General features: G+C 32.3%; 1 protein-coding gene across 3 annotated transcripts in view; it reads left to right on the top strand.

Annotated features, from left to right (window-relative positions):
- LOC126747704 (DNA-binding protein Ets97D) overlaps positions 1-12,806 on the top strand; it is a 65,170-nt gene that overhangs the window by 18,302 nt on the left and 34,062 nt on the right. For all 3 annotated transcript variants that reach the window (XM_050456508.1, XM_050456505.1, XM_050456503.1), the window contains exons 3-5: positions 9,607-9,809; positions 9,862-10,208; positions 10,260-10,459. In XM_050456508.1, coding sequence (XP_050312465.1) covers positions 9,607-9,809; positions 9,862-10,208; positions 10,260-10,459 — 750 coding nt within the window. The remainder of the gene's footprint in view (positions 1-9,606; positions 9,810-9,861; positions 10,209-10,259; positions 10,460-12,806) is intronic.

Below are 12,806 nucleotides of genomic sequence, written 5' to 3'. Positions count from 1 at the left end.
TGGTGTGTGTAAGCGCAAGTTAGTTAAAGATGACATATCTTGCATCATATGTGCTAGTGACTTCCATAAAAGCTGTGTTATACGCAGTGGCGAAGCGTACGAGTAGACAAGGTAGACACTGTCTACCCACATTTATCCAGTTATTTGTCATTAATTTATTACGTAATTATTTCATGTAATTGTTAAATTAAAATTAAAAAAAAAATAACACAACGTAGTCGCTCTCCTTACTATTATTATATAGTATCTAAACGGCTTTAATACCTATCTATCTATTATATAGGGTGATTCAAATTGAGCTTCCACATTAAAAATATTAAAAAAAAAGAAGAAATAGAAAAATATTTATTTTCCCCTTGAAGGTAGTTAATTACAATTATGTATGAAAGATGACATCATGTAAATGACCGCCGCGGCTCATGTGGCATGACGTAAACCGTTTGGAGAAATTTTCGACTACTCTGTGGCACAAATCAGAACCTATGTTGGTAATTTCGCGTCTAATCTCTTGTTTCAGCTCCGCAATGGTGTTCGGGTTATTCTTGTAGACTTTGCTCTTAAGATACCCCCATAGAAAATAATCTAAGGGAGTTAAATCACAGGGTCGCGGCGGCCAATTGATATCATCGTTACGTGAAATAACGCGACCTGGAAACTTGCCGCGCAGTACTTGGATCGTTTCTCCTGATGTGTGACAGGTGGCACCGTCCTGTTGAAACCAGAGATCTTCGATGTCCATATCTTCCAACTGTTCCCAGAAAAATTCTGTTATGATGTTCCGATAGCGAACGCCATTAACCGTAACAGCGTTCTCCGCATGATCCTCGAAGAAAAATGGACCAATTACGCCTCCGGACCAAAAGGCACACCAAACAGTCACCTTTTGAGGATGCATTTTCACTTCAACAATCTTTTTTGGATTTTCTAATCCCCAAATACGGCAATTGTGAGTATTTACGAAGCCCCCAAGGTGAAAATGTGCCTCATCGCTAAAGATTATTTTCATTGGAAAATTTGCCCCTTGTTCCCTTATCCTTTCGGCAAATACACGGCGCTGTTGATGGTCCCTAGGCTTCAATTCCTGCGTTATTTGGACTCTGTATGGGTGTAACTGCAAATCTTTTGTTAAAATCCGCTGTGTAGTGGAATATGTAAGGTCCAGTTGCTGCGATCGATGACGAATCGATGTTCTTGGATTTTCGTTCACACTTTCGGCAACAATAGCAATGTTGTGTTCCGACCGACCTCTACGAGCATGCCTAGGAGTTTTGATGTTAGCGACGGATCCAGTTTGCTCGAATTTTTGTACCAAATTCCAAATTGTCTTCTCACAAGGCCGATTTTGTGCGCCAAAAAATTCACGTAAAGCACGAAATGTATTTTTCCTTGATCGGCCGTTTTCATAATAGGCTTGGATAATTTTAACACGTTGTTCGGTCGTATATTGCTCCATGACTGTTTTGTTTATATTTTGACGTTAGAAATGTCACGTTGCCATTGACAAATTCAGTAGCGTTTCAAAAAAAAAAAAAATTGTAATGTGGAAACTCAATTTGAATCACCCTTTATCTAAGGCGCGCCCCGCCTGCGCGCCCCGCCTGACGCACCAATTAAAATAAAAATGCAGGGCTGACACCCAATTAATGTATACGAGCCCCAGGAAGACACATTGATATTTGTCTTCCGAAATTTGGAGCATCTAATCGAACCAAATAGGCATCAAGCAGGTGACGGAGGTCCGGCCGCATCAGTATTCAGCCTATTACGTATGCAAAATTTACTCGCAAAAAGATATTCGAGCTTTTGTCTATCGAAATCGACCAGCTATTTTATTATGCTGTTGAGAGTTATTGTTTATGGACACGCTTGATCTGGTCGGCCGCAATACATCTCCGCATTTGGTAGGGGCGCGTGCTATAGTAATTTAATAATTAGTATTTTTATTTGTGGGTGTATAGAAAAGGTTTTTTTAGTGGATATTTTAGTGGTTATTTTATGAACGACTGTTCGATATTGGCAATTGTATTTTAGTTGTGTTTTTATTTGTCTTTAATTAATTTTAAAATAATGAATATTATATGGATTTATAAGTTATGGTTATATCTACATATGTTGTGTTTTTTGTAAGTAGTATTTATTTTTTATGCTAGTAGTAATTATTTTTTTCTTTTTTATATCACTACATAATTTTTCTCTTTGAGTTAATATTTCATGCGCATTCATTTTCTATTTCATTAAAGTGAATAATATTGAATACACATTTTTTTCTAATTTACGATTTTTATTGTTTGTCTACGTCTACCCGAAAAAAAAGTTCACGCTTCGTCACTGGTAATACGCCTCAAATCGACGATAAAAATAGACAATGTGGAGGTCATGTGTTGCCTTGGAAAAGAAATAAAAGCAGAAAAAGTGGCTGTCTGTATATCAAGTCTAATAAAAGAACTCAACTTCAAAAGAAGGGAAGTGACATTACTAAATGAGTTAATTAAAGAAACACAGGATAAAAACTCTTTACTACAGGAAAAAAAAAATTTCTTAAGGAAAAACTACATAACCTAGAAATTAAAAAAAAAACAAACCCTCTTTTCCGAGGTCGTCCAGGGAAAAAACAACGTGACCAGACCAAAATCATTCGAAAAAAACATTCCGGCAGTTATAGTTAAGCCTAGGGGAACTCAAGATGCGAAGACAACACGGGCAGAACTCGACAAAAACATCCACCCGGCTAAATTACAAGTGGGCATAAAAGCTATGCACAACATCAAGAATGGTGGAATAATCATCAAATGTACCTCACAACAGGAAATAGAGAAAATAAAAAGGGCTGCAGAAGAAAAACTAGGTAAAACATACACTGTAGAATTAACAAAAATGTTAAACCCCAGAATAAAAATAATTGGTTATAATGGAAATATAGATAATACAGAGGAACTAGGAAACCAAATATGCCTTAAAAATGAAATTTCTGATAAGAATAGCTTAAAAATCAACTACCTAAAGCACACAAAAAAGGACAATAAAATAAGCATCTTTGGACAAACTTCACCAAACCTGTTCAAACGACCGATTGAGATGGAAAAAATATATGTTGGATGGCAAAGGCTACTGATATATGAGGACCTCACACTGTTGAAGTGTTTTAGATGTCAAGAGTATAACCATAAGAAGGAAAACTGTCAACACCAAGTAATATGCTCATACTGTGGTGCACAACATGACTACAAGGACTGTGAACAACAAACAAAAAGCTGTGCAAATTGTATCAAGGCAAATAATAGGTTTGGACTTTCTTATGATACAAAACATACCTCATATGACCCTGAATGCCCAACTATGATTTTTTATAGACAAAAGCTTCAGAATAAGATAGACTACGGAATGTAAAAATATGAATTACCTTTATTTTCTATCAAGTGTTATTATTTATCTAATTATATGTCTATTTTATTTATAAATTAAACTTAAAACCAATTATAAATAACTTAAACAATGGCTAACAATGAGGCAATTATACTGATAGAATTGGAAAAAAAGGAAATTCAACTTGATCTAATAAAAGACAGGCGTTATGACGTTAATGAATTTAAAATTCAAAAAGCACGAAATTCCTCCTTAATAAACAAAAAAAATTTAAACATGGTACATTTAAATATCAGAAGTTTAAGAAAAAATTTTGACAGCTTTTTAGCATTTATAGATACCTTTTGTCTTGATAAACTTGACATAATTGTACTGGGTGAAACTAGGCATATTCCAGAAATAAAAAACTTTACTATCCCAGGGTTTATAACTAATTATAACAATAGTTCAAATAATATTTGTGATGGGTTAATTATATACATAAGAGATGGTATTCAATTTGAAATAGAACATACAACTCTCCCTACTTCAAAAATAATGCTAACTAAACTCACATTCTCCTTAAGCTCTATACAGTATTCACTCATAGCATGCTACATATCTCCCAACACCTCAGAAAATTTATTACTTAATGACTTTGATCTTTATCTAAATAATTTACCAAAAAAAGAAGGCATTAGTATTATAATTGGCGACTTCAACATTGACATCTTAAATAAAACAAACATAATAAGCACTAGATATATACGTATGCTCCTTTACTATGGTTACAGCTCACTTAATCACTCATATACTAGAGTAACACAAGATAGTAATACATGTATTGATCATCTGTTCATACGACAAAATGGTCCACAAAGAAACAAATTAAATTTTAATCTTTACATTTTAGAGACTTGTATAACAGATCATTACCCTATTTATCTAGAGTTTTTCTCCAAGCTAGACTACCTTAGTGATAATACTAAGAACCTAAAAACTCATTATACAATATTTGAAAAGCAAAAGTTTATAGAACTTATACAAAATCAAAACTGGCAGGACGTATATGAAATAAAAAACGCAATCCTGGCATACTAAAAATTCATAAACATTTTTAGTTCCATAAAAAATAAATGTACAATAAATAAGGTATACAACAAAAAAAACACACAAAAATTAAACCTTGGATAACTGAAGGTATTATTACATCAATTAAAAAAAGAGACCAAATGAAGAAAAAGTTATTAAAAAATAAAAATAATGACACACTGAAACTTGAATATAAAACTTATAGAACTAATTTACAGAAATTAATAACTACTACTAAAAATAACTACTATATAAACAAACTGCAAGATAGAAAACATGATATTAAAAAGATGTATGAAATTCTGAGTGACGCATCTAATGAACCTAAAGTTAAATCTAACCGAGATATTTATATAAAAGATCTAAATAATAAAGACTTTGAAAATGACACAGAGATGGCCAATTTCTGTAATGAATATTTCTCTAAAATAGGAACTAGTATGGCATGTCAAATTCCTGATATAACCACAAAGCTTAATCTAAATTATCCATCTTTCTTAAACTCCATGTCGTTAAAGCCTATAACAAAAAATGAACTAATACTTCATATTAATTCATTAAAGAAAAGCAGTTCCCCAGGTCCAGATGGCATAACTTCTGAGATGGTAAAGCTGTGTTATCCATATACTGTTGAACCACTTAAATATATATTTAACCTTATTTTCTCATCAGCAAAGATACCTGAAGAACTCAAAACTTCAATTATTACACCAATTTCCAAAAAAGGAAGTAAGAGTGATGTTTCTAACTATAGACCAATAAGCATAATAAATACATTTGGAAAAATTTTTTAAAAATGCTTAAAAGAAAGATTATATGACTACCTAAATAAAAATAAAGTACTTAACAAAAATCAATTTGATTTTCAAAAAAAAACTGGTACAAATGATGCAATGTATAGTCTAGTAGAAAACATAAAATATGGATTGGAGCAGGGAAAAAAATGTGTTGCGGTTTTTATGGATCTAGCAAAGGCCTTTGACACTGTACTCCATTCTAAGTTACTTCATGTTCTTGAAAGATATGGAATTAGGGGTGTAGTGTTGGGGCTCTTTAGCAACTATCTACAAGAAAGAAAGCAAATGGTAAAAATTAGAGATTCCCTGAGTGACCCTAGCACTGTGCAAATTGGAGTGCCCCAAGGCACAGTGCTGGGACCCTTACTCTTTATTTTATATATAAACTCCCTTTTATCCTTGCATATAGGTGACATGGCACTATCCTACGCGGATGACACAGTTCTTGTATTTAAGGATGTTACTTGGACTCTTGTAAGAACGAAACTCATAAATGGCATGAGGAAGGTAAAGATGTGGTTAAACAAGTATAAATTGTCCCTAAATATCTTAAAAACTGTTTATGTCGCCTTTTCTCTAACAGATGCAAATCGGCCAAATTTTAAGGAAATAGTTATTGATGAACAACAAAACTTTATTATAAAAGAAGTAGAAAACACTTAACATATAGGTATAATAATAGACAAAAAATTAAAATGGACACCACACATTTAAAACTTAACATCTAAACTCAAAAGCTTAATTCATAAATTTTTCCTTATTAGAAATATATTGGATAAAAAAACTTTAATAATGTTGTACCAATCATTTGTGGAATCTCTGATATGCTATGGTATAGTGACCTGGGGTGGACTCTACAATAATGCTCTTGAATCCTTAAAAACTGTTCAAAATTATATTATCAAAATAATCTATAAAAAAGACAGATTGTACCCCACCTCGCTCTTGTATGATACCAAAATACTTAATATTAGATCCTTATATCTATACTCCAGTTGTGTATGCTGGTATAAACTTAAAGATAAAAACTACATAAGTCCAAATAACTTATTGAAAACCAAAACTTTTCAATAAGTTACCACGGACAATTCGGGAGATTACAAATAAGCAAAAATTTTCAGAACTTTGTAAAAGATTTATCTATGAAAATTATGATGCCTTACTTGACCTTCTATAAATAACTATTAACGTTCTCCTCTTCTTCTGAAATTTTTAATATTTGTGTCTTATAGTTGTATTACCTGTATTTTAAATGCACTACCCTCAGGTTTATGTAAATTAGTGGTATGGGGCCCCTAGTAAATATAATTATGTTTTATAGTAATATAATTAATTTTAAGTTATCCACATACAGGTGCTTGCACCTAGGTGTACTTTATTGTATTGGTACTATAGATTAATTTTGTTTACATCTATCCTGTATTAAGCATGTATTTCTTATGTTGAATAAATTTTCAATTTTCAAATTTTCAATTTATAATATAATCTTTTAAATGAATTATGTCACCCAGAGAACAATTGCAATCGCTTTAAACCCATGATAATTTCAGAAGCGTCATCACAACTGGTTGGTGTAGCATTCAACATACTATCACTAGTATCACTACAATCAACTTCATCGAATACAATTTCATTATCAATATGTTAACTCTGGCTAATAAGTTCAATAACAATATTTCTCTGACTTGTGAAAAATGTTTATTTAGACAATTGACAATATCCTTTTTTTCTTCAACAATTTTGCCATTGTTTAAAGAATTAATTTGAGTGTTGTTTGATTTATTTTTAAAAAATGTGTTAATAAATTGCCATTGTGCCTTTCGGCTGGTGCCTGCATGTTCCCATTCTTTACGAAAATACTGATTTTTTAATGTTTTCATTTTATTTGTTTTTTTATTTTTGATTATGCGAAATTATTAATTTTTACCAGGATTTTTTATTTTTCTTTTGTATATAAAGTCAAATTTTTTCATCATTTCTACAACCTCCTCATTGATCCATGAATTATTTTCCTTTATCCTAAGTACATTAAAGTGTTGAGCTTCATTTTTTGATTTCTGGATCAGCTCGGTCAGTTCCTGAAACTATGATATTTTTACATTTCGAATATTTTGTTTAAATTTATAAATAAATTTTTTATAATCAACTGTACTAATCATATGATTTACCTTTGGTTTATATATTTTGCTGTTATATCTTATATAAAATAATCATTTATTGTGATCAGAAAAAGAACAAGAACCAACATGTAGGTTTTCGACTAAATGTGAGCTGATTTCTGACTAAATGTGATCTATGACAAACATGTAATAGTATGGCTATGCTTTGTCAGTCGTGTTGCATTTTCATATATAATTGCATTATTTATTTTAAAGTTATTTTGAATTAATAAGTTTTTATAATTAGTGAGCAATGCAGAGTTTTCCAACAAGTCAATATTAATATCAGCAACAATAACATGCTTTTTGGGATATTTTATTACAATTTTCTCTAAATCTTTTAAGAACTCTAGCCTATATACTACAGTAACCTTTAAATTAGAGTTGCTAACATTTACACAAACCCAGTTAACACTTTCATGAGATATTGATTTACCCACTTCACGGCCCTATAATTTCTTTTTAATATACACTGTTGCTCCTTCCCCTGTGCCATCTCTGCAAGAATGTATATCTGTATAGTTATTTATATTATAAAGAAATGTTTCATTTTCATTCATCCAAGTTTCTGAGAGAGCTAGAATATCCCAGGGATTGTTGATTAAGTACCACTTTATCTTATTAATTTTGTTTGGAATACTTTGAATATTCATATACACTGCTTTTATTTTTGTTGGAGGCCTTTTTAGATATGACTTTTGATGTGTCATTTTTTCTTAGAAATATCGACTATTACTTAAATCGTTAAATCGTGGTTCAAATAGATTTTGTTGTTTTTATTATATCCCAGATCCATTGAGTTTAACTGATATCTCTTTTTTGATTTAAAAACGATTTATTTTATTTTTAATCAAAACAAACTTTAATAGGTGCATTTTTGGTAGGATGCCTTCCCAACCGGTATGCTGTAAAATTATTTTTTTCTATAGGTACTTTCAGTTTCTCTCCTATTTTCGTTACTAAGACTTGCAGGTTCTCATGATCCTCATATGACACTTTTTAAATAAATAAATAATTATGTTTTTGTCTAGTTCTTATTGTTCTCTCTTATGAAGTTGGTTTTTTATTTGGTTAATTCCTTTTGTAAATTTGAATTCACCTTTACCTGTTTTTCATATTTAACGTTCATGTATATATTATCCATTTCATTCAACTTGGCCATTATACCTGCCAATTTATAGGGATATTTTTTTGATTTAGTTTTTTTTTTGTTTACTTTTCTCAGCTTCCTTGCAGGCATCACAGCACCAAGGCTCTTTTAGTTTGCTTATTTGTGTATAGGCTCTTTGTGAAATAGATACACATATCCTGTGCTTCCAAACATAGCTCTTTTCACATAAGAGCCCCTCACCATCATCACGTACCGTTTCATTGCAGATATTGCAGATCTCAGACACTTTTGTTGGCATACTGGCAACACCATGCTAGATCACAAATATTTCCCACTCTAAATCAGTCAGTCTTATTTCTATTTATATTCTTTAGTGCTAGTAAAACATATGCCTGACTACTCGCCACTTGGAAATAATTTTAATATAAATATACTTGCTGTCCGTTTAACTGCCACTATTACAAATTCCTAAGTTATGCCTAAGTAATCAGCTGCCAACTAAACTCAAAAGAACTAAAAACCCTAAATTCTTTAAAGTGACATTGTAAAAACCCAATTTATAATTGAAATGAATTTTTCTCTATCAATTTTGTATAAAGAAAAAAAAAAAAAATGAAAACTCCAAGTCTCAGTCTCAAAATGTCTATTTAATTATTCAGGTGACATGTTTCGCTAATGAAGCATCATCAGACCTTATAGCTAGGTGACCTGCTAAGTAAAGTACTTAGCCTGCTAAGTAAAGTACTTAGCAGGTCACCTAGCTATAAGGTCTGATGATGCTTCATTAGCGAAACATGTCACCTGAATAATTAAATAGACATTTTGAGACTGAGACTTGGAGTTTTCATTTTTTTTTTCTCTAGTTACGTAAGTCTCTTTGAGATAATGGACGAGTTCTTTCAATTTTGTATAAAGCCAAAAAAATTTTCATTTTTGATAGCAACTAATATTTATAACATGTTTTACTGGTGTGTCTTATGTGAATTTTTCCTATATAGGTTAATTTGTAAGTTTATATTTATGTTGATTTTTTAGAATTCCGGACGAAAAATATGTTAGTTTGTGAATTAATAAGCAAAAAACAAAAGAACCTTTTTATTTCCAGAGTTGATATCCACTTCTCCAGAGCTTTACGAACATCTCGTCAGCGACTTTGACACTGATGTAATGATGGTGGATCCGACATGTCAGTACGTCATGATCCATATGGACATTAGAGAACCCTTGTCCAAACTAAGAAAACTCATCGAGCATAGATTGGACATGAACTTGAAAAACTACGGATTTATGATACAAAACAGTCAAACAGTATGGCCTAAAACAGCCTTAATAAGACACTCTTTACTAAATCAATTTTTAGCTAGAAGACCATAAAAACTTAGTGGACCAGTGCGTCCAAGGTGAAGGAATCGTGCAAGTCAATGCGCAAGTTCAAATTTTAACGAAAAAAATCAACATTGTTGATGTGCTAAAGCCTGCTACGGACTATGTTTACTCAAAAAAAGATGAAGAAAAAACAGGAAATGCGGCAATGAAAGTTCCAGACAGTAGAAAGGAAGAGACGACTCTTGAACATGAAGATGAAGAATCTGTAGAAGAAGAAATGCTCTCGGCGAACAGCAGGGAACATATCGTACAGTGGCAGGTCGACTCACAATTTAAAAGCGAACAACAAAGGCTAAAAATCCCATCGGACCCACTAAAATGGTAATAAAATGGGCTTATTAAAATATTTTATATTTTCAAGTGTATTTTCAGGACAGTGGTACAAGTGCGGCATTGGTTACTTTGGGCCGTAAGGCAGTTTAATTTAATCGGATTAAAACTGACCGATTGGAACATGACCGGAAAAGAATTGCACGAACTGCCAATGGAAGAGTTCAAACGAATCGTTCCACACGATCCTGGAGATGTTTTTTGGACTCATTTGGAGTTGTTAAGAAAAATGAAGTTAGTCGGTGAGTAGAGCGTGTCCATTTAGTACTACCTTCCTCATACATTGTAGATGTATTTTTGAACCAAAAAAAGTTTTTTTTTTGTAGATAGGGGTTAAAAAAAGCTGCATTTTAAAAATATTTTGACATACAGTGTGTCCCACTTAAGGGTTAGCCGCCCCTCTAAAATTTTTGTTTCTTGACCAATTTTCAAAAACTTTTTTTTGTTGGCTAGATGGTCAAAAATGGCACTTATGAGCCAAGTTCGACATTTAGAGAAAGCAGGTCATGGCCTACTGTATTCAAGTTTGAAGTGCGAAAAATCGAGAAGTAGTATTAGCGATATTTACTTTTGAAAAATGGTACTGGATTATTGTTGAGGACCACTTAAAACATAAGTGTACCAAATTTGGTTATGATAGTATACAGGGTCAAGTTGAAATAAATTGAAGTCAAATTTTTAAGAGGCGCAATAACATTCTTAATTAAATACGAATATTTTTTAAATTTTTGGCTAATTGGCATGCGTCTTGAGAGCACGAAGGTTGGAAATATCCTTCAATAAACAACAATCGATCATATTATCATACTATTTTGGGCTCAATTTGTTTGTTTTTTTATGAGTTTGTTTGTTAAATTCCAAAGATATGATTGTGTCTAGTTAAAAATTATTTTGTGGGAATTTTACCCAAGTATGCTATTCGTTTCGTCCTATCCAGCGATTCGGATAATTCTGATTTAGCCAATTCCGCACTACCACTGTGGATTATGGATAGGCGCACCGTCAAATTGTTTGTGTAAGCTTCTTGTTTCAGCTAACGGCAAATCATCGATTACGTCACTAAAATCACCTTCCAGGAATCAAAGAATGTTAAGTCCATTTAGATTTTCATTAAAGAAAAACGGCCCGATTATACGTTCGTTCAAGATACCGCACCATACGTTAATTTTCTGCGAATACTGCCTTTTACATTGTATCACCCAATGGGGATTTACGTTACTCCACATTCTAATATTTTGAGATGACACAATGCGGTTTGTAGTAAACGTTGCCTCATCGGTGTATAAAATATTTTTCAAAAATGTAGGGTTAGCCAAATACTCGCCTTGTAACCACAAACAATATTCCATCCTCGAAAAACTCATCCATTATCCCAAAGATGCTGCTCATACACTTTTATAAAAGGTAAAAAACACGAAATCTACAGCATCACAAATACATTTAATAAAATAACGAAGGTTACATGTTTCGCTCGACTAGAGCATCATCAGACCTAAACAATAATTAAAATTATGTAACCCGAAAAAAGGAGAATTCAACAAAAACTTACCATAACATACACAAAACACCTAATATTTAAGTAAACAAAGATTACAATAAAGTGACACTATCTATGTACAAAGAACTCAACTAAACAATCAAATCACTTTATACATTTTAGAAATCTAACCATCATTTAAGAGTCTAGAACTACTTGAGGTTATTAAAAACTAGGTGGCTATCAAAATCAAACCTTTCATTAACACAGGACAGATCTGGGCTTTTGAAAGCTTTACTAATCTCCATTGTCTCCAACAAGTCTAGTTTTTTACTTTTGTTGCATTAATGCAGTATTTTTATATTTTGGCTGTCAGGAAAATCATGTTTGGAGTCGAGAAGGTGATTAGCAAAAGCTGATCTGGTCACTGTGATTTCGGTATTTTTAAATTTATTGTATTGGGCCTTGTGTTCACTAATCCTAGTAGAAATCTTCCTACCAGACTGGCCGACGTACACTGCAGGGCACTCTTTACACCTAATCTCATAAACTCCTGGAGAAGATAGCGAGGGTAGTTTATCTTTAGTTTTAAAAAGACATCTAATTAAAAACAACTAATGCTAGATTGCGGATTAGCATTCATGTATTCAAGAATTATTTGGTTATTATTATTTGCTCGATTACGATGTAAATGAGGACGTACTCCGCCTACTGAACCAGACTGATCAAACCCGTAGTTTATTCTGGCTATTGTTGAATGGTGGATGTTTTTACCAGGATGTCTCCTATTAAATTCCGCCGCAGCTTCACGAAATGTTCTAACTCCATCGCCAACTAGCCACACTACTTCAACTCTTTCGTTTAAATTATAATCACCCATAATTGTTTGACAAGCAGTCAAAATAAACTAAATGCATGAAAACTTTGACAAACTGTCAGGAACATTTTCTTTCATAGCATACTTGGGTAAAATTCCCACAAAATAATTTTTAACTAGACACAATCATATCTTTGGAATTTAACAAACAAACTCATAAAAAAACAAACAAATTGAGCCCAAAATAGTATGATAATATGATCGATTGTTGTTTATTGAAGGATATTTCCAACCT

This window comes from Anthonomus grandis, chromosome 2 (genome assembly GCF_022605725.1).
Source record: "Anthonomus grandis grandis chromosome 2, icAntGran1.3, whole genome shotgun sequence".
Classification (NCBI taxonomy): domain Eukaryota; kingdom Metazoa; phylum Arthropoda; class Insecta; order Coleoptera; family Curculionidae; genus Anthonomus; species Anthonomus grandis.
The sequence above is the reverse complement of the archived record's forward strand: the minus strand, read 5'-3'. Positions and strand labels throughout refer to the sequence as shown.